General features: G+C 45.1%; 1 protein-coding gene across 7 annotated transcripts in view; it reads right to left on the bottom strand.

Annotated features, from left to right (window-relative positions):
- Positions 1-18,194, bottom strand: part of NCOA7 (nuclear receptor coactivator 7) — a 131,787-nt gene that overhangs the window by 99,291 nt on the left and 14,302 nt on the right. For all 7 annotated transcript variants that reach the window (XM_084776999.1, XM_084777000.1, XM_084776996.1 and 4 more), the window contains exon 2: positions 10,881-11,000. In XM_084776999.1, the coding sequence (XP_084633125.1) occupies positions 10,881-10,939 (59 nt within the window). In that variant the 5' untranslated portion in view covers positions 10,940-11,000. The remainder of the gene's footprint in view (positions 1-10,880; positions 11,001-18,194) is intronic.

Here is an 18,194-nt window from a genome sequence, read left to right as displayed (position 1 = left end):
CTTAAGTTCAAAATCCTGTCACAGAGGTGAAATATGAAGGCTCTGTTTCCTCTCACTGTGGTTGGTTAATATTCCAATAGTGTCAATATTATAGGTGGACAAAATTGATTAAACATGGTCAGAATACAAACCGAATATTTTGAAAAGGTCTGATGAACAACTCGAAAGTCTAGATACTAGGAAACTGTTTTCTAATTTAATTTACAGTGGGTTAAATTAGCTTTCAGCTGCCAGGATCGCCCACACTGTGAGGAACAGCCAGTCACACAGCCCGAGTTAACCTACAGTATAATCTTTCACTTTTTCCCACGCATAACCATTATCCTCTTTACCTGGGAAACTTGTACGTGACCCTGGATATATAGGTATTATGAAACATGAATATAGATTAGACATTGCCTGATAATAAATCATAAACCACTTTAAAATAATTTTGGTGTATGTAAAACTTTATCATTTATTTAAAATGAAGGCAAATTTGTACATTAATGAGAGATGAGTTTGGGCCTTTTTAATTTTTTTTACATGAAGAATTACCTCTTGGCAGATTATTGGACATTCAGCATTTTCACTATTCAGAAAAGATCCACATTTTTATTTTATAATTGCCAAGGCTGAGAATGTCACTCCACAAGTAGATAGCACAAAGGGAACAGGTATGTGTAAGGCCATGTCAGAAACTGTTATATTTCTTTCTTTCTTTCTTTTTTAAGAAACTGTTATATTTCACATCCTGTCTTAACCCCAAGCTTAAATTGATTTTGGGGGGTTGTTTTTTTTTTTTTTTAAGTTAAACTCAGGTTAGCAATTCAAACAGCATTTTTTTTTTTAAATTCAAGGGTTGGGTGATGGCTCAGTGGTTAAAAGCACATACCATTCTTGTAAAAGATCTGAGTTCAATTCCCAGCACCCACATCAGAAAGCTCACAACTTCCTGTAACTCTATTTCCAGAGGACCTGGCATCCCTCTGTCCTCCTCACTCATACAGACACATATACACATACACATAAATAAATAATATTTTTTTTTTAAAAATCAAGCACTCTGACACAGTGTAGCCCACCAAAGACCTACTACCTTGCTACTTACACAGTAAGGAATAAGAGTAGGGAAACATTGTAAGTCTTTGTTTTCTATAATCAAACTGTGTTTCTACAAAAACCAGAGCCACTGTATACACAGCAAATACGCCGGAGTTCACAGCGTACAGAGGTCTCAAATAGGAGCTGAGCTGTTTTAGGCAACACTCCCCAGCACTGAGTATCCCAATAGCATGCACTCATGGGCCCTGCATTCAGATCCAATGTGGTGGGGGAGCTGTGTGATGGAGCAGGGTCAAGCTGCCCGAAAATGCTCTGGAATTCAGTATATGCTTGATTCCGAGTTACACTTTGGTCACTCTAAGTGTTGAGAAACCTTTTATTGGTGCCAACTTTTTCAAGACCCTCACCATAAGTCATGCACACCCCATCAGGGGTGTGGCCACAGTTTAAGAAGTTGTATTTACAAGATGCGTTTAGCCACAGAGCTGTCACATGGCTTTGCGGGTGCAGGGTTGCAGAGCACAGCGCAGAGTGGGAACAGACAACAGTCAGTTCAGATGTTGTTTTCTGCCTGATATCAACATCTGTTGGTGTATGCCTCAGCTATTTTATTGGGGTTCTTATACCTCCATCTCCCTTTCAACCCTTACCCCTTTCTAACACCCCAACACTAGGTAGGAGAGACAGGTTATTGTGGAGAGGGGGTATTGAGATCTTTTTAGATTGTTTCCTGCTGATTAGGGCTGTTGAGTTCCTTGGGGCAAGTCCAGTCTTTATCTCATTAAGATATCTCCAGCTTCTTGACTCTTTTCTCTCTCGATCACTTGACAAACCAGCAGCAGTAGTGAGCAGGAAACAGCAGGATGAACAGCCACGCATCCTTTCTTTGGGTTCTGGTCTTTTTATTCCCTTTCTAGACTTCCCAAAATTAAACTATCTTCAACTGGCAGAATCATGCCCACCCAGAGCACACATGAGGAAAACAGTCTGTGGCAGTGGACAATCTGAAGCAGCCCCATATTATCCCACACTGAGATTAAAACAAAAATATGTTCACATAACACAACTGGGTTTTTGTTTTGTTTTGGTCTGGTTTTGATTTTTCGAGACAGGGTTTCTCTGTGTAGCCTTGGCTGTTTTGGACTCACTTTGTAGACCAGGCTGATCTCAAACTCACAGTGACCTACTGCTTCTGCCTCCCGAGTGCTAGAATTAAAGGCATGCGCCACTCGGCTCGGCACACCTGGGTTTTTAAAGACACCAAATTTCTTACTACAAATATCTTTAGGTCTCAACTTCTCTAAGAGTCAAATCCTCTTTGGAGATGAAGATTTGTCTTATCAGATGTTTGGCATAAAAATTATATGGATTCATTTTCATCAGCCTTTTTCACATCAAGACATGGAAGATGAAGGTAATAGTTACACTGAACCCCGGAAAAAGAAGATAACAGATAAAGGGGACCAGTCCAGGCCTCTGGCTACCTCAACATCTTCCCAGTATCACAGGGAGTCTGCAGCTCAGACATGCCTCCCTAAGATATGACAGTGACTCGGATTACCAGTCACTGACTACAAAGTACCCTGGGACTAAGGCAGTACGTCACTGATAACTCATAGGCTTTGGAGACAACTGTTAACTACATGGGAAACTCGGATTTCTCAAGGCCCTTTGGACTGTATAATTCTAGTTCATAATTTTCTAATACCTAGCTGTACTAAGAGTCTCTAGGGAGCACATGATTCCACTTTGGTTTAATATGTAAGAGTTCCCTCTCCCTGATCTCGACAATGGGAGCAGCTCACCAGATGAGACCAGCCTGCGGGGATGAGAACTGGCTAAGGGTCAAAGTGCAGGTAGCCATGAGACAAAGACCTGGGATGACCTATCCCAGCACTCACTGCACCAGGCAATCTTCCTGTCTACACAGCCGTTTTGGTTTCTCTATGTTGGAATGAGACCGTCTACATGCATCCTTAAGAAAGAAGTGCGCATATTTTTTTTTATGGATTTTTGTTTGTTTGTTTTCAAGACAAGGTCTCACTATGTAGCTCTGGCTGTCCTGGAACTCACTATAATTGACCAGGCTGGCCTTGAACTCACAGGGATCCACTTGCCTCTGCCTCCCAAGTGCTGGGATCGAAGGTGTGTGCCACTGTGCTTGGCTGGAGAGGTGTCTCAGCAGTTAAGAGCACAGGCTGCTCTTCTACAGGACGCAGGTTCAATCCTCAGCATCCACCTTTGACAGCTCACAACTGTCTATAATTCCAGTCCCAGGGGGATCTGACACCCTCATACAGACATACATGCAGACAGAAGACCAATAAAAATAAATTAACATAGGAAAGGAAGGAAGGAAGAAGGAAGGAAGGAAGGAAAAGAGAGGGGGGAGGGAGAGAAGAAGGAGGGAGGGAGTGTGAGGAAGGGAGAGGAAAAGAGAGAAGTGAGTCACAGTATCAGCTCTCAGCTCCTCCTCCCTGAAGAAAGAATTTAAAGGCATCTGTCTAGCTCTCAGCCTCCTCGCTGGTCCTTCTCCCAGCCTAGGATGCTTGCTTTTCCAAGTCATCTCACTATTAGTCTATCTGGGCCAGGAAGAAGGCTCAGTATGTAAGAGCACCAGTCACTGAGCCAAACAACTTGAACTCAATCCCAGGACCAATATGGTGGCAAGAGAGAACTGACCTGATTCCTGCAAGTTACCATCTCCTCCCCCACATGCGCACTGCAACATACATGGGCTCACACACATACATCAACACCGTAAATAAATGATACAGTACAAACTATAACGTGTATTATTCGTGTTTAGCAACTGAAGAGATGTAAAGGGCATCTCACGGACCCGTCCATGGGTATTTATTTACCAAAGTGACTTTCACATGTCAATGCTGTGCTGGTAACCTGGAGGCTTAGGATTGCAACAGCCAGGACAGAGGCCGTGCACTGGAGCACAGTTAGGCATGGGAGGGTGTGGCGATGGGTGCTCAAGTGTGCGCTACACACCGCACCCTTTATCTGCGCAGCTGGGACGACACTGCTGTCCAGACAGGGGTGGGTAAGAGAAGAGAGTGGGTGGGAGGGGCAGTTCTGCTTCTGTCGATAAGCGAGGAGGAAGTGGGAGACAGCAAGTCTGGGGAAGGCAGACCTCTGTGTACAGCACAGTCACTCAGGGGCTGTTTGCCAGCCCTCTCAGCCCTTGCAGGAGTGATAAGTAACAGCCTGTAACCCTCTTGTGGTCCTCCCGCAACCCTTCCACAGTCCTCCCAGAACCTCCAGGAACACTCCACTTGGGTTACTGTCACCAAGGAACCCTTGATCCTGAAACATTATATTTTCAAAGAATGTAAAAAACGTTTATACCTTTTATTTTTCTGAGTGCGTGTGGGCGGGTGCATGCTTGAGCAGTGGTCATCGAGGTAAGAGAACCAATTGTGGGAGGTGCGCACTCTCTCCTCCCGTCATGTGGGTCTCAGGGATGGAATTCAGGCCATCAGTCCTGGCAGCAAGCATCATTACACCAGCGCTCCAAAGATTTAAAGATGGGCTTGCGGTACATAGTAGTGTGTGTGTTTAGAGTACTGGAGTCCCTGGGAGCAATCCTTAATAACACACATACACACACACGCACGCACGCATGCACCCACAGGAAAATCACAAAATGAAAATAAATGTCAAATGAGGGCAGAGGAGGGGGGAGCCCTATTCGACACTAAGAAATACCTGCACTTTAACACCAATGGAAAAGGCAACGAACAATACCATGAAGAATAAACTTATTTAATAATTTAGTTCTTTGGTGAGTTTGGTTTATTTTTGTTGTTGATGTTTTGAGGTTAGTTTTTTCCTTTTTTTTTTTTGTTTTAGTTTGTTTTTTTTTATTTTGTTTTGTTTTGTTTTGTCTAGAGACTGTGTCTCATATTATTAGCCTTGTCTGCCCTGGAGATTGCTATGCAGACAGACTGTTCTGAAACTTGTGGGGACCCGGCTGCCTCTGGCTCCTGAGTGCTGGGAGGAGGAAATGCCCAGCCTCTCATTTGGTTTTTCAAGACTTGTTATCAAGGGGCTAATAAATGTATAGATAATATACTTTGAGACTACAAATCTTTTGCAAAGACAGGAGAAAAGGTTCTAAGAGCCACCCAATCTCACCAAACAACCGCTTCAAAACTACAACTCCATGGATGCTCCTGAGAAGCAGGTGGCAAAGGTCAGGACATCCTAAAAGTTCACCAGGACTTAAGCAGAGTATCCTCCCAGTCCAAGCTCATGTTAAACTGGAGACCCGTCCTGCCTCAGTCCGCTTCAGTCTCCCTCAGACTTGGGCGATAGGAACCCAACCATGTGGCACCCTGCCTGTTTTTAGTATTTTCTCAAATTTAACCTTGCTGTAATTGAGAGGCACATTAACAAAGAGAGTTTGGTAAAAGAGTATTTACCAAACACAGTCATACAATGCTCATGAGACCACATGATAAAAAGAGCATACATGAAAGCTGGCGACCATGTGCTAACTAGAAAAAAGGGGAAGGGGAGGAGAGGGAAACAGTTAGGAAGGAGCGTGGGGCCATCAGACACATACAGTGGTGCCAAGCACACAAGGAAAAATCTTGCCTTTGCTTGTCTCTGAACACAAGGTAAAGTATGTAATTTAGTTTCGAGAACAACTGTGATTGCATCAATTTGGCCTTGCCCTTGGCCTGACTTTGTGTTTCTCCAGAGATTGCTTAGACTTGTGTGGCCTGCCCTTAAGCACACTGCCCCAGAAAAATCCGCCTGTGTTGTCAGACACTGGTTCTTAAATAAGGTCCATTGGGCAATTCCTCCTTATAATGATTCTAGTTTTATCAGGGAGCATTTGGAGAGATTTATGCTCTGGGGGGGGGGGCTCCTTTTCCTTTTTCTTTCTTTAAAAAAAAATTGAGAGGATTGTTTTAGATTTTTCAAAGAGTTTTTGTTGTTTTTGCTTTTAAAAAATGTTCACCATTTCTGGCTGAAAGAGCTCTTCCCCTCCCCCACCCCCACCCCCATCCCCACTTAATTCCCCCTTTTCATTTCTCTCTCCCTGTCTCCTCCCTTTCTTCCCTCTTCTCTCCTCTTTCTTCCCATCTTTTCTCTCTCCATCCCTCCCTCCATCTCTTTTCTGCCCCATCTGTCTCTCCCTCTCTCTCCAACCTTCCCTCCCTCTCTTTTCCCTCCATCCCTTTCCCTCTACCCCACCTCTCTCCCCTTCCCCCACCTCTCTCCCTCTCCCCCCTCCCCTTCCCCCCCCACCTCTCTCCCCCTCCCCCACCTCTCTCCCTCTCCCCCTCCCTTTCCCTCCCCCACCTATCTCCCCTCCCCCATCTCTCTCCCTCTCCCCCTCCCTTTCCCTCCCCCACCTATCTCCCCCTCCCCCATCTCTCTCCCTCTCCCCCTCCCTTCCCTCCCCACCTATCTCCCCCTCCCCCATCTCTCTCCCTCTCCCCCTCCCTTTCCCTCCCCCACCTATCTCCCCCTCCCCATCTCTCTCCCTCTCCCCCCTCCCCTTCCCTCCCCCACCTATCTCCCCCTCCCCCATCTCTCTCCCTCCCCCCCTCCCCTTCCCTCCCCCACCTATCTCCCCCTCCCCCATCTCTCTCCCTCTCCCCCTCCCTTTCCCTCCCCACCATCTCCCCCTCCCCATCTCTCTCCCTCTCCCCTTCCCTTCCCTCCCCCACCTATCTCCCCCTCCCCCACCTCTCTCCCTCTCCCCCTCCCTTTCCCTCCCCACCTATCTCCCCCTCCCCCACCTCTCTCCCTCTCCCCTTCCCTTTCCCTCCCCCACCTCTCCTCCCCTCCCCCTCTCTCTCCCTCTCCCTTCCCTTCCCTCCCCCCCTCTCTCCCCCCCCCCCTCCTCCTCCCTCCCCCACCCCCTCCCCTTCCCTCCCCCACCTATCTCCCCTCCCGCATCTCTCTCCCTCCCCCCTCCCCTTCCCTCCCCACCTATCTCCCCTCCCCCATCTCTCTCCCTCTCCCCCTCCCTTTCCCTCCCCACCTATCTCCCCCTCCCCCATCTCTCTCCCTCTCCCCTTCCCTTTCCTCCCCCACCTATCTCCCCCTCCCCCACCTCTCTCCTCTCCCCCTCCCTTTCCCTCCCCCACCTATCTCCCCCTCCCCCATCTCTCTCCTCTCCCCTTCCCTTTCCCTCCCCCACCTCTCTCCCCGCCCCATCTCTCTCCCTCTCCCCCTCCCCTTCCTCCCCCACCTATCTCCCCCTCCCCCATCTCTCTCCCTCTCCCCCTCCCTTTCCCCTCCCCCACCTCTCTCCCCCTCCCCCGTCTCTCTCCCTCTCCCCCTCCCCTTCCCTCCCCCACCTATCTCCCCTCCCCCATCTCTCTCCTCTCCCCCCTCCCCTTCCCTCCCCCACCTATCTCCCCCTCCCCGTCTCTCTCCCTCTCCCCCCTCCCCTTCCCTCCCCACCTATCTCCCCCTCCCCCATCTCTCTCCCTCTCCCCCCTCCCCTTCCCTCCCCCACCTATCTCCCCCTCCCCCATCTCTCTCCCTCTCCCCCCTCCCCTTCCCTCCCCCACCTATCTCCCCCCTCCCCGTCTCTCTCCCTCTCCCCTCCCTTTCCCTCCCCCACCTATCTCCCCCTCCCCCATCTCTCTCCCTCTCCCTCCCCCACTCTCTCCCCCTGCCCATCTCTCTTCCTCTCCCCTTCCCTTTCCCTCTCCACCTCTCTCCCCCCCCCCATTTCTAGGAACAAATCTCCTGTTTTTAAGATGTTTTACCTTCATCTACCCCAAAACTGCCACACTCACACAAAAGCGTTCTTTGCCATGCTTTTCCTCTGACTGTTTTCCTGAAGAGGACAAGGCACACATCACAAATAAGTGTGTGCCTACAGGCTGAAAAGCTATGCCTTTGTCCAGTGTGGATCTGCATGCTCATTTAAGGGGCTCCCTTACATTTAAGGATAGGAAGTTGCCATGGAGCAGTTTGTTTTGTCATGAACCAGGTTAGTGCTGAGATTTGGCAATCTCTTGATGGCCAGACTAGGAAAAGCACTTTTAGAACTCTCTTCACAGGGCACCTGTCGAAAGAAGGAAAAATGAAGGGGGAGGGAACCCAAGAACGTTGACTTGAATTCTACATTACATACAAAATTCTGCTTAAAATGGAACAAAGCCTTATATATAAAACAAAACATATTTAAAAAAAACTTTAGGAAATAAAGCAAGAAAAAATATCTTTAGAATCTAGGACAGGGACAGAAATGTCACACTTGACACCTGAAGCACAATTCACAAAAGCAGAAACTGATAAAATGAACCTAAACAAAATTTAAAACTTTGCTATACTAAAAGGAAAAACATTTAAAAAGAAAGAAAGAAACACAAGCCACTGGCTGCACCCAGCTATTTATAAACCACACATCTCTGCAAAGGACTGTGAATAGCATTTGCAACAAGATGCCAAAATTCAACAGGTAAAAGGCAGGAGATTTGATTAAAAACTGGGTAAAAACCATGAAAATAAATTTCACTGAAGACTTAGAAGATGTAGAAGTGGATACTCACTTGAATGGTGAAAGTAATGCTGACACGATCAAATGCTAGTGACAATGCAAACAGGGTCACACATACTTGGCTGATAGGAATGCCATGTGGTACAACTATTCATTCTGCAAAGACTGGCAGTTTCTTATAAAGTAATATGTTAATTGATTACTTGACACACAAATGAGTATTTAACCTCAAGAAATGAAAACCTGTGTTCACACAAAAATTTGCAGCGTTGTTTATAGCAGCCAAAACCGGGGGGGTGGGGGAGGGAAGTTCTTCAATGCAAGAATGACTAAAAAGTTAACATCTGTGGCTGGAGAGATGGCTCAGAGGTTAAGGGCACTGACTGCTCCTCCAGAGGTCCTGAGTTCAATTCCCTGCAACCACATGGTGGCTCACAACCATCTATAATGTGATCTGATGCCTTTTTCTGGCCTGCAGGTGTACACGTGGGCAGAGCACTGTATACATAATAATAAATAAAATCTTAAAAATAAAAAAAAGCTAACTGTCTATCGATGCATTTAACAGAAAGGAACAAATGATTGAAAACCAATACGTACAACAATCTAGCTGCATAGATTACAAGTAAATTACAGAGAGGGGGCAAAAAAAAAAAAAAACCCTAATTGCCAAAGATTCTAGTTTTTTAATTCATCAGTCTTGAAAAACTGGAGTCTAAGAATCCATTAGTAGTTTTAAAAGTGTCAGGTAGAGCGAAGGGCATGAGAACGGTAACAATAGGGCAGCACACAGTATCCATTTTTAATGAACAGTTCAAATTAACTGGGTTATTCGACAAACAAATCTATGCACAAGATGAAACTGCATATAACTAAAGACACACACGTGTGAGCGTGCATGCGTGTGTGCGTGCACACACACACATACACACACACACACACACAGTGTGTGTGCTTCTAATTCTGTAAACTGTGAACAGAGGTGGCATCCCATATCCATGCCAGTTTCCTAGACGTGCAACATGTTAAGTGAATGAAGAATACAGGATTGCTCTAATATTACAGGCATCTAAAAGGAAACAGGCAAAGAGTTATATAGTTCTTACCCTAAATAGATTATTTTTCTAATGGCTTATCCCTTACATTGTTGACTTCTTTCTTCACCTATGTTGTTAGTCTCTCTAGTCCTAGGAGGAGGAAATACTCTGCTACAACAAACACTTCAATCTCTGCTTTCCCAAGCGCTTGATTTGTGGTTTATTACTCTGACTGCTGCAGGTCCTTTGAAGCCAGACCATGTTTGAAACTGACTGGTGCTGAATGAAATGGGCAAAACATTTTCTGGGCACGGTGGCGCATGCCTTTAATTCCAGCACTCAGGAGGCAGAGGCAGGTGGATTGCCTGGTCTACAAACTGAGTTCAGGACAGCCAGCACTACATAAAGAGACCCTGTTTAGAAAAAACAAACAAACAAACAAACAAAATATAAAAAACAAACAAGCACACAAAAATGAAGTTATCTAGCTAAAACCACTCACACACGCACAGTCATCAGTCTATTGTCCATTCCCCATTAGAAGTCTAAAGCACAGCTCAATTCCTGAATAAATACACTGACAAAAAAAAAAATCTTCAGTTTCAGTTCCAAAGCTTATATTTAGGAAACCGGAAATGCATCTTTACAAGCACAGATTGAGGGTTGGGAATAGAGCGAGGCTAAATTCAGTTCTTGAGCACACCAATTTAGGAGCCCATAATGACTACTTGAAACCTAGGCTCTCTCTGAGGCCACCAGCGCTATCGATCATTCAATTATGACTAGTGACAGCAAACAGCTGCTTGAGCCTAAGACAAGCCAATACCAGATAGTCTGTCATAAAGCACACATCCGTTAAAGACGCTGAAGCCTTAAGGTACAGACTCTAAAAGACATCAGCTTACCCGGTCTCACCTACAAAATTCATGCTTCTTAGCCACGGTTCCCCGTACAGCCTTAAACATATCAGATTCTAAATCAGTGCCCAGTCAACTGGGTTCCTGACCAGCAGGTGCTAAGTAAGCTCCGAGGGTTAAAACTCCAGGGCAGCCGCACAGAATTCCAAGTAACCTGCAGGGTCACCACAGGCCTGCTAAACCCTCAGAGTGTCTAGAACCCCAGAGAAACAGTAAAGGTAGAAAGGCAGGTCATTCCTCAGACACTAACTTTACAAAAGACGAAGTGGAGGATATTTACAATCACACAGAACACAAAGTGCCAAGGACTTCTCCAGGTCAAAGTTTCCGTTTTGTGTGTTATTTTTTAATGCACTGATATCTTTTTTTTTTTTTTTTTGCAAAATAAATGCTTACCGAGCGAAATAACTCTGTTTCCGTTCCTTCTGTTCCTTCCTTTCCTCCTTAGTCTCCATAATACACAGCCAAAAGTGCAAAGGATTTGGAAACGTCCTTTTAAATCAGTGAGTCATAGTCCTGCAGTTAAAAAAAAAAAAAAGAGAGAAGCAACTGTGAGTTGAGAAGTGTACCATGACTGATAATATGCAGAATAAAGCAGAGTTGAGTTACAGGGTCCAAAACAAATGAAGGATAAACTTTAACCAGGAAACAGTCACATGAGTACCAAATGCACATGGGCTGGGAGTAGGCAAACCACAGCACTACCATTACAACGCTACTCCCCAGAGCACAGCAGGCATGGCAAACCAAACCAAAATCCTAACGGACAGTGATTTCCAAATGAAAACTTTCACTGACTAAAGACTGAAGGGTAGGGCCTCGGATGCTACACTTAAGCATTCATTTAAAAAAAAAAAATTACACAACCTCCCTCTTTCCCAGTAATTCACTATAAATAGTTCCCAAGGGTCAGTATGAAGATGGCTCACTCAGGTGTTTTACAGAAATGTGCTTTGTTCAAAAGTAGAAAATAACCTTAGCATTTTCCTTTACCCTCAGTACCACGCCAGCAAGGACACCCCACTTGCACAAAGAGGGAAACAAAGCAGAGAGGAAAGGCTTCTGAAAGCTAGCTGCGCCTTTCTGCTCGCTTGCTCAGCCCCCCTTTCTGCACTTGCTCGGCCTCCCTCAGTGCCACATGCTCAGCTATGCTTGCTGCAGTGGTATAAACCAATAACAAGAGCTTGTTTCTAGAGCAATCTTCCCTAAACACCACTTTCATCACGCCACTCCTCTGCTCAGAATTCTCCACGTTCAGTTCTCACCGGTGCTTTCGTACTCGCCCAGGCTCATGTACAACCACTGATCAAAATTAACTTTAAAGAAAGACGAAGTGCATTTATAAAAAAAAATGGTTTTATGTACTATTTCAATCCAATACAGCCTCACACATAATATACATAATAGGAAAGGCACTGTTTTACATATCGGGTTCAAGTTAAACGAGGCTTTAGGTTTGCTCTAATGGGATCTCTTGTCTTTTATGAGGCAGACACAGAATTGCAATGTTACGAGACATCTACTGCTTCAGAGTGACAAAGGTGCCTTCAAGAATAATAAATGCTCTTTAAACACTAAAGCCAGCAGCATTAACAAACCAACCAACCAACCACTCATCCTAACGTAGCCCACCTGACACGCTCCTCCCACATAGGAAGGATGTGGGTACAAGTGTGGGCTTCCCAAGACAAGCATGGGGAAGTGGCTCAGCTTAAACCCAAGGAAAACAACGGAAGAGTTCCCTGTCACTCCAGCGCCAAGTGTACAGCACAGTAGTGTGGGACTGAAGTCAAGGGCCAGACAGATCTCGTTTGTCGTGGTAAAGACCCATGCACCATCCCAGCTAGGCATCCCCCTCCGCCCCGTGCTCCCCACTCTTGGAGGCCACTGGGAGCCATCTCTCAGGGACCACACTAAAGCCGTGGACTGTATTCGCAGCGGCTGCGCCATGAGCAATACTTCAATGGCTGTTCATGAGAACACCAATCTGCTCATCCCTAGAGGAGGTCATGCGTATGTTTCTTCTGTGAGTCAGTGTGGGCAGGATCATGATCAGACGGCGACTGTAAAGAATCAAAGACAGCAGGGTTATCAGGAAGAACTTAGGGTTAACGTTGGTTAAGAGACGAGGAGGGCTGGAAACTAGGTCACAGTACTTGGTACAGAATGGGGAGTGAACGCGAGGGGCACTCAGGAGGGAGGGCTAATTGAGAACTGGCAATCTATTCCATATAGATAGCGCGGGAGAAGGGATGAAGGCCTTCCATGTGTCTGCTTTAGGGACCAGGTGGATGGTAATAGCAGAGCCACTAATGTACAGGCAGAGGCTACACTGTGTGTGGGGGGGGGAGGGGGATGGTATATAACCCGATTGAGATCAATTTTGGGTACGCATAGCTTCTCAGAGCCTGTCACTGGTCAACTGGAGACATTCTCTAGTCTTTTGGTTAGCTTGGTTATAATGAAAGCACAGGAGGATAGGAAAAGCTAGAAGAAGAAAAAAAAAAAAAGAAACAATGCAGCATATGGTTGTCATTAGGAGGAAAAGAAAGAAAATGGAAAGAAGAAAAATAAAACCCATTATGAGATCACCCTGGAAGCTCGGCATACGCTGTGCCACAAAATAAAATAACGAAAATACAAAACTAAGCCAGTGGAGAAAACAAACACGAGCAAATAGCCAATGTGTGGTAGCAACCTTGCGTTGTCAAGAAGAAACGCCCCAGGACCTAGCACATAAAAGGCTTATTTTGATGAAGGTAACTTAATAACGCACACAGGGTAGTTAAGACTGCAATAAGTACAGAGAGAGAGATGAGGGACTCCAAGACAGCGGAATACCTAATCAGAGGAATAGGAGTGGGAAAGAGAAGTCAATCTTGTGGTTGTCTGCCATATCCTTTACGTTGGCCTATTATTTTCTGCATTAATCCTTAGAACCTCTTGACTCAGAAATCCTCACTGTCTTTGGGGCGGGGCAGCTGAGGTGTCAATCAATTTCCCTTATTCAACGGTACTGAGTTCAGATCCAATGTTGTACACACTGCTGTTTTTTAATAAGCTTTGGAGTCAAAAGTGACCGGTGGTGAACCAGAAAGTGCCGCATGGGATCTACAACGGCCAGTGTTTCAGGCAAAGGCCACGCAGGCAAGACCAATGCAGCTGGCCTCACCAACTAAGACTGAGCCCAAAGAGCAGCGGGCATGGATGCCAAACTCCAGTGAGCTGAGGCGCTTCGTGTTCATGCAAAAATCTGTGTGGTAAATAAGAAAAAGGAAAGATGGGAGCTGCACTTCCGGCTCTGGATAGCTCTGTCCCATGCTATGGTGTGAACTTGGGGCTCTTTCTCAGTTCTACCCTTTTCTTCATCCCTTTCCCAGCACCGAGGTTACCTTGTTTCTTCCGTCTCCTGAGAAGGTCTAGCACAAGCCTTTCTTGTGTGCCCTTTTCTCTCCTCCTCAGGAATGTGCTTCACGTGCTGTCCGTTACCTGAGAACACTCACCACATGCTATGTGACAAGTCTTCTCACCTAGTTTCCAAAGGTCCAAACCATAAGCCGCCTTCAGGCCAAACACCACCTTGGTTGACACTTTCTTTGATTTTCCCTAAGTATATGGTACTACAATTGGTAGAAAACTCAGATAAAACTTATTTAAGTGTGGGGGGGGGTGGAGGGGTGGGGGGCGGTTGGTTCACGCCTTTAATCTCAGAATTTAGGAGGCAGAGGCAGGTGGATCACTGTGAGTTTGAGGCCAGCCTGGTCTACAAAACAAGTCCAGGACAGCCAGGGCTACACAGAGAAAGCCTGTCTCAGAAAAAAAAAAAAAAGAAAGAAAGAAAGAAACAAAAAACCTATTTAAGCAAGAGGTTAAATTAATCCAGCCTTGGTGATAAGAGTTCAACACAGGTTAAACTTTAAATGTGATATATATATAATATATATGTGTGTGTGTATTATTAATCAATTTATATAATATTGTATGTAATTAATATATAATATATTTATAATGGAATATTATATAATATAGAATATTTTTATTATGTATTAAAGTTTTTTAGTTTTTTGGTTTTTCGAGACAGGGTTTCTCTGTGTAGCCTTGGCTGTCCTAGACTCACTTTGTAGACCAGGCTGGCCTCGAACTCATAGCGATCTGCCTGCCTCTGCCTCGCAAGTGCTGGGATTAAAGGCCTACGTCTGGCTATATTAAATAATTTTGATGGATGATGCACTCTCCTTCCAGCTTCCTTCAGAGTCTTGCACTGATTCAAGTCCTAGGTTCTTGTCCTGCCTTGGGCCATGTGGCTTATTTTAAAGATCTCCACCATATGGCACGAATATGTAATGATCTCTGTTGATTATATTTCTTCTCATGAATAAAAATGAAGCCATGACAACCTAATTGGAAAATGTTTTTTATAATGAAAGCTGAGCCAGAAGCTAGTATTTGATTCCAGAAGAAAAATATTGATAAAAATAAGCAAAAGAGGGAAAAGATGAAGGACCCTGAAATTGACATCCGCTGCTATTGTTCCGTTTAGACCTAATCAAGCTGAAGCCCCACCCCATGTTCTATTAGATATGCTAAAATATGCTAATTTTGTTTGTTTTTCGTCTGTGGATTTCAAGCCCATTCTTTAAACAAGGCAGATGGACTCATTTCATCTGGAAACACGGTAGCAGATAAAACAGGAAGAGGTCTGCAGTGGACGCTGGCAGCGGACGCCACACGGGCAGCCTTCTCGCTTCGGGGAGGAACCGAGGCTCTTGACTCGGTCTCTAATGGGAACTGCATTTTCCCGGGTAAGTGGTCATAATGGGCTTCTTAAAAGCCCTCCGTTCCTTTAATGCTGACCTGTCCTCACATCAATGCACTCTCGACAAGAGTCCTCCCCCCGTTTGTGCTCTATTGAAGACCTGAAAGTGTTTTCTGAGGAAGCAGAATATAAATCTTTCATCTAAATGTTTCTTTTTTTGCAAATTTTACACCAGAATGGCCAACAGCAACCTAAATTCAGTTCACGTTTCAAAAACACAGAAAACCTTGCTTTTATTAAAGACACGTTTGTTGTTGTTGTTGTTGTTTTGTCTTGTTTTTATTAGTAAAGAGTCCTCTATGGGGGAATGTAGTACCCCTAAAAGAATTCAAGAACAGAACTAGGAGAGACCCCCTTACGTCAAGCCAGTGTGGGCTACACAGTACTGCAAGGCATCTGGACCCACATCTGGCACACTAGGTCCTTGAGCAGGCATGCCTAACTAGCCAGAGCCAATCCACAAAGCCCAGCCACTGTTTCCCCAACAACATGTTTCCTAATACACAAATGATATAAAGGCAGGAACATGTGCTGGGGGCTTTGTTACCCTGAATCCGGATACTTCAGAACAGCTCAAAATGTACTTTTTATGCACATGCTTCCTTCCAGAAAATTACACATAGCAAACCATGACAAGTGTTCTAGACTCTCTCATAGCCGTATTTAAACAATGGAAGGATATTCAAAATTACTTTTAGTCCAGGTGAGAAATTTGATATGTTTTTAACAACAACAACAACAACAAAACCCTAGAAAGAAAGACAAAGAAACAAATACAATGTGTGCCACAAACTGCAAGAAAGCCAAGAGGCAATGCCCCAAAAAAACAAATGTGTAATCCCATACAAAAGCAAAAAACAAACAAAAAACCCCCGAATCCACAAAGCAGAGATGTAAGGGCCAGAAAGAGGCAAAGGTTATGCTTGAAGCAAATTAATAAACAAGGGAAGGTTAAGCATCAGCCAGGGTTGTTGCCCCTGGGGAAATGCTTGGATGGCAAAGTAAGCGGCGGACTCAATTCTAGCTCAGTTTCTCTTCCCTGGAACCTGAATTAAACAAGTGAGTTTCGGTGTGCTCTTCCTGAATAGTGAGGAAACGCCACCCAAACCACCACACAGTATAAATGAAGATCCATCTCTAATCTGGACTAGCTACTTTACATGTAACTAAGAGGGGGAAGCTCATATGAGAGCCCACCCAGACACAAGCCAGCGATCAGGAGTGATCAACTATGCAACGAATGCTGTAAACCTCAAAATGGAAAAGGGTTTAACTCCAAGGCATATTAAAGAGGATTCTGTACAGTGTGCACTAGAGGACACTGGGAAGATCTGAAGGATATTGTAAGAGATGCTTCCGAGTAGGAACCAGTGACCCCCTGAGACTCAGCACGTCCCCACCTCCTCAGCAGAACCAGAGTAGATTCCTGATGAAACAGCTACTGCCCACTACAGGGACCAAATACCCTGCGGCAGATGTACGGAGGGACGGCAGCCTTCAGCAGCCTGGAAGCTCAGGAAGGCTAGAGGCAGTGGCTCATCAACCATTAAAGATGAAAACAAAAACCAAACAAAACAAAAAAGCCGCATGCTCTGGTGTTGGCAGACGCAAAGATGTGCAGGGCACAGAGGGAGCCAATGACTGCCTGGAAGAAGAAGGGCATCGGGGACAGTCATAGGTGGTCATCGCAGGAGTCTGCGGGTGAATGCAGAAGAGAAGTGGGTGGAATGAGGAAGCAGAAATGGATGTGGGGGAGCAAGTGGCACTTGGAGAATCCTGAGCGAGCCTGGTACGGCCTAGAACACAATGAAAGGAGGAGATGATGTTTAAGGGATACTGGCAGAGTCAACCACCACTGACCTGATTTTCCTCTCTGATTTATGAAAACCCTATTCCGGGGATTTGGAAAGGTGACATAAGCATCGAAAAGACATTTGATCAGTTTCTCTCCTGATGGACAAGACGGAGACATGCCAACCAGACGCGTGGATGGATGTTCCATGATTAGGTGCCTAAGAAAAGTGCTAATGGTATCACTATCCCTGACCTCACAAAACAAACAAACAAAACAACAAAAACAAAAACAAAAGACAGACACATAGATCAATGGAATAGAACTGAATATTCAGATGAAAGTCCAAAACCCTACAGATATCTGATTTTTTTTTTTAATAAAGAAGCCAGAAATACACACTGGAAAAAAGACAGCATCTTCAACAAATGGTGCTGGTCAAAATTGGATGTCTGCACACTGAAGAACGTTAATAGATCCATACTTATTACCATGCACAAAACAACTCCAAACTCAACTAAAGGCCAGAGACACTGGATCTGGTGGAACAGAAAGTGGGGAATTGTCTTGTGACCCAGTTGTCACAGGAAAAGACATACTGAAGGGAACACCAATAGCATAGACACTGAGGAAGAATTAATAAATGGAACCTCATGATATACACATATATAAACAGAGATCCTTTTCACATAGATAGATATATGGAAGCATAATACAACAGCATCTTCATAAATTATATACATATATGAAAGGTATCTAAATGAAATGTCTCAATAACAGGGTAGAGAGAGCCCAAACTGGCCATCTCTCATCATGACATGAAGCTTCCGGTACTGGGAAAAGGTTACATCTAAAAGAGTTCTTGTCCAAAGGGGCCCCTTGAGAACCTCAAAACAACCCAGGTGGCTCTCTACAGACTGACAGCAAGGCCCTACTGCTGAACGCAACAACCAGACAACTCGTTGAACATGAACCAGTCAACACTGGTGTTTACATGGAGCCCTCCCTCTTACTAACTGGGACTCATGGCACTAGACAGTACTCAGCGCACTACCAGAGGAGAAAGGCAAACACCAAGCCAGCAACAAACCCTTTGATCTAA

Source organism: Acomys minous, assembly GCF_964271855.1.
Source record: "Acomys minous genome assembly, chromosome: 3".
In the NCBI taxonomy this organism is placed as follows: Eukaryota; Metazoa; Chordata; class Mammalia; order Rodentia; family Muridae; genus Acomys; species Acomys minous.
The sequence above is the reverse complement of the archived record's forward strand: the minus strand, read 5'-3'. Positions and strand labels throughout refer to the sequence as shown.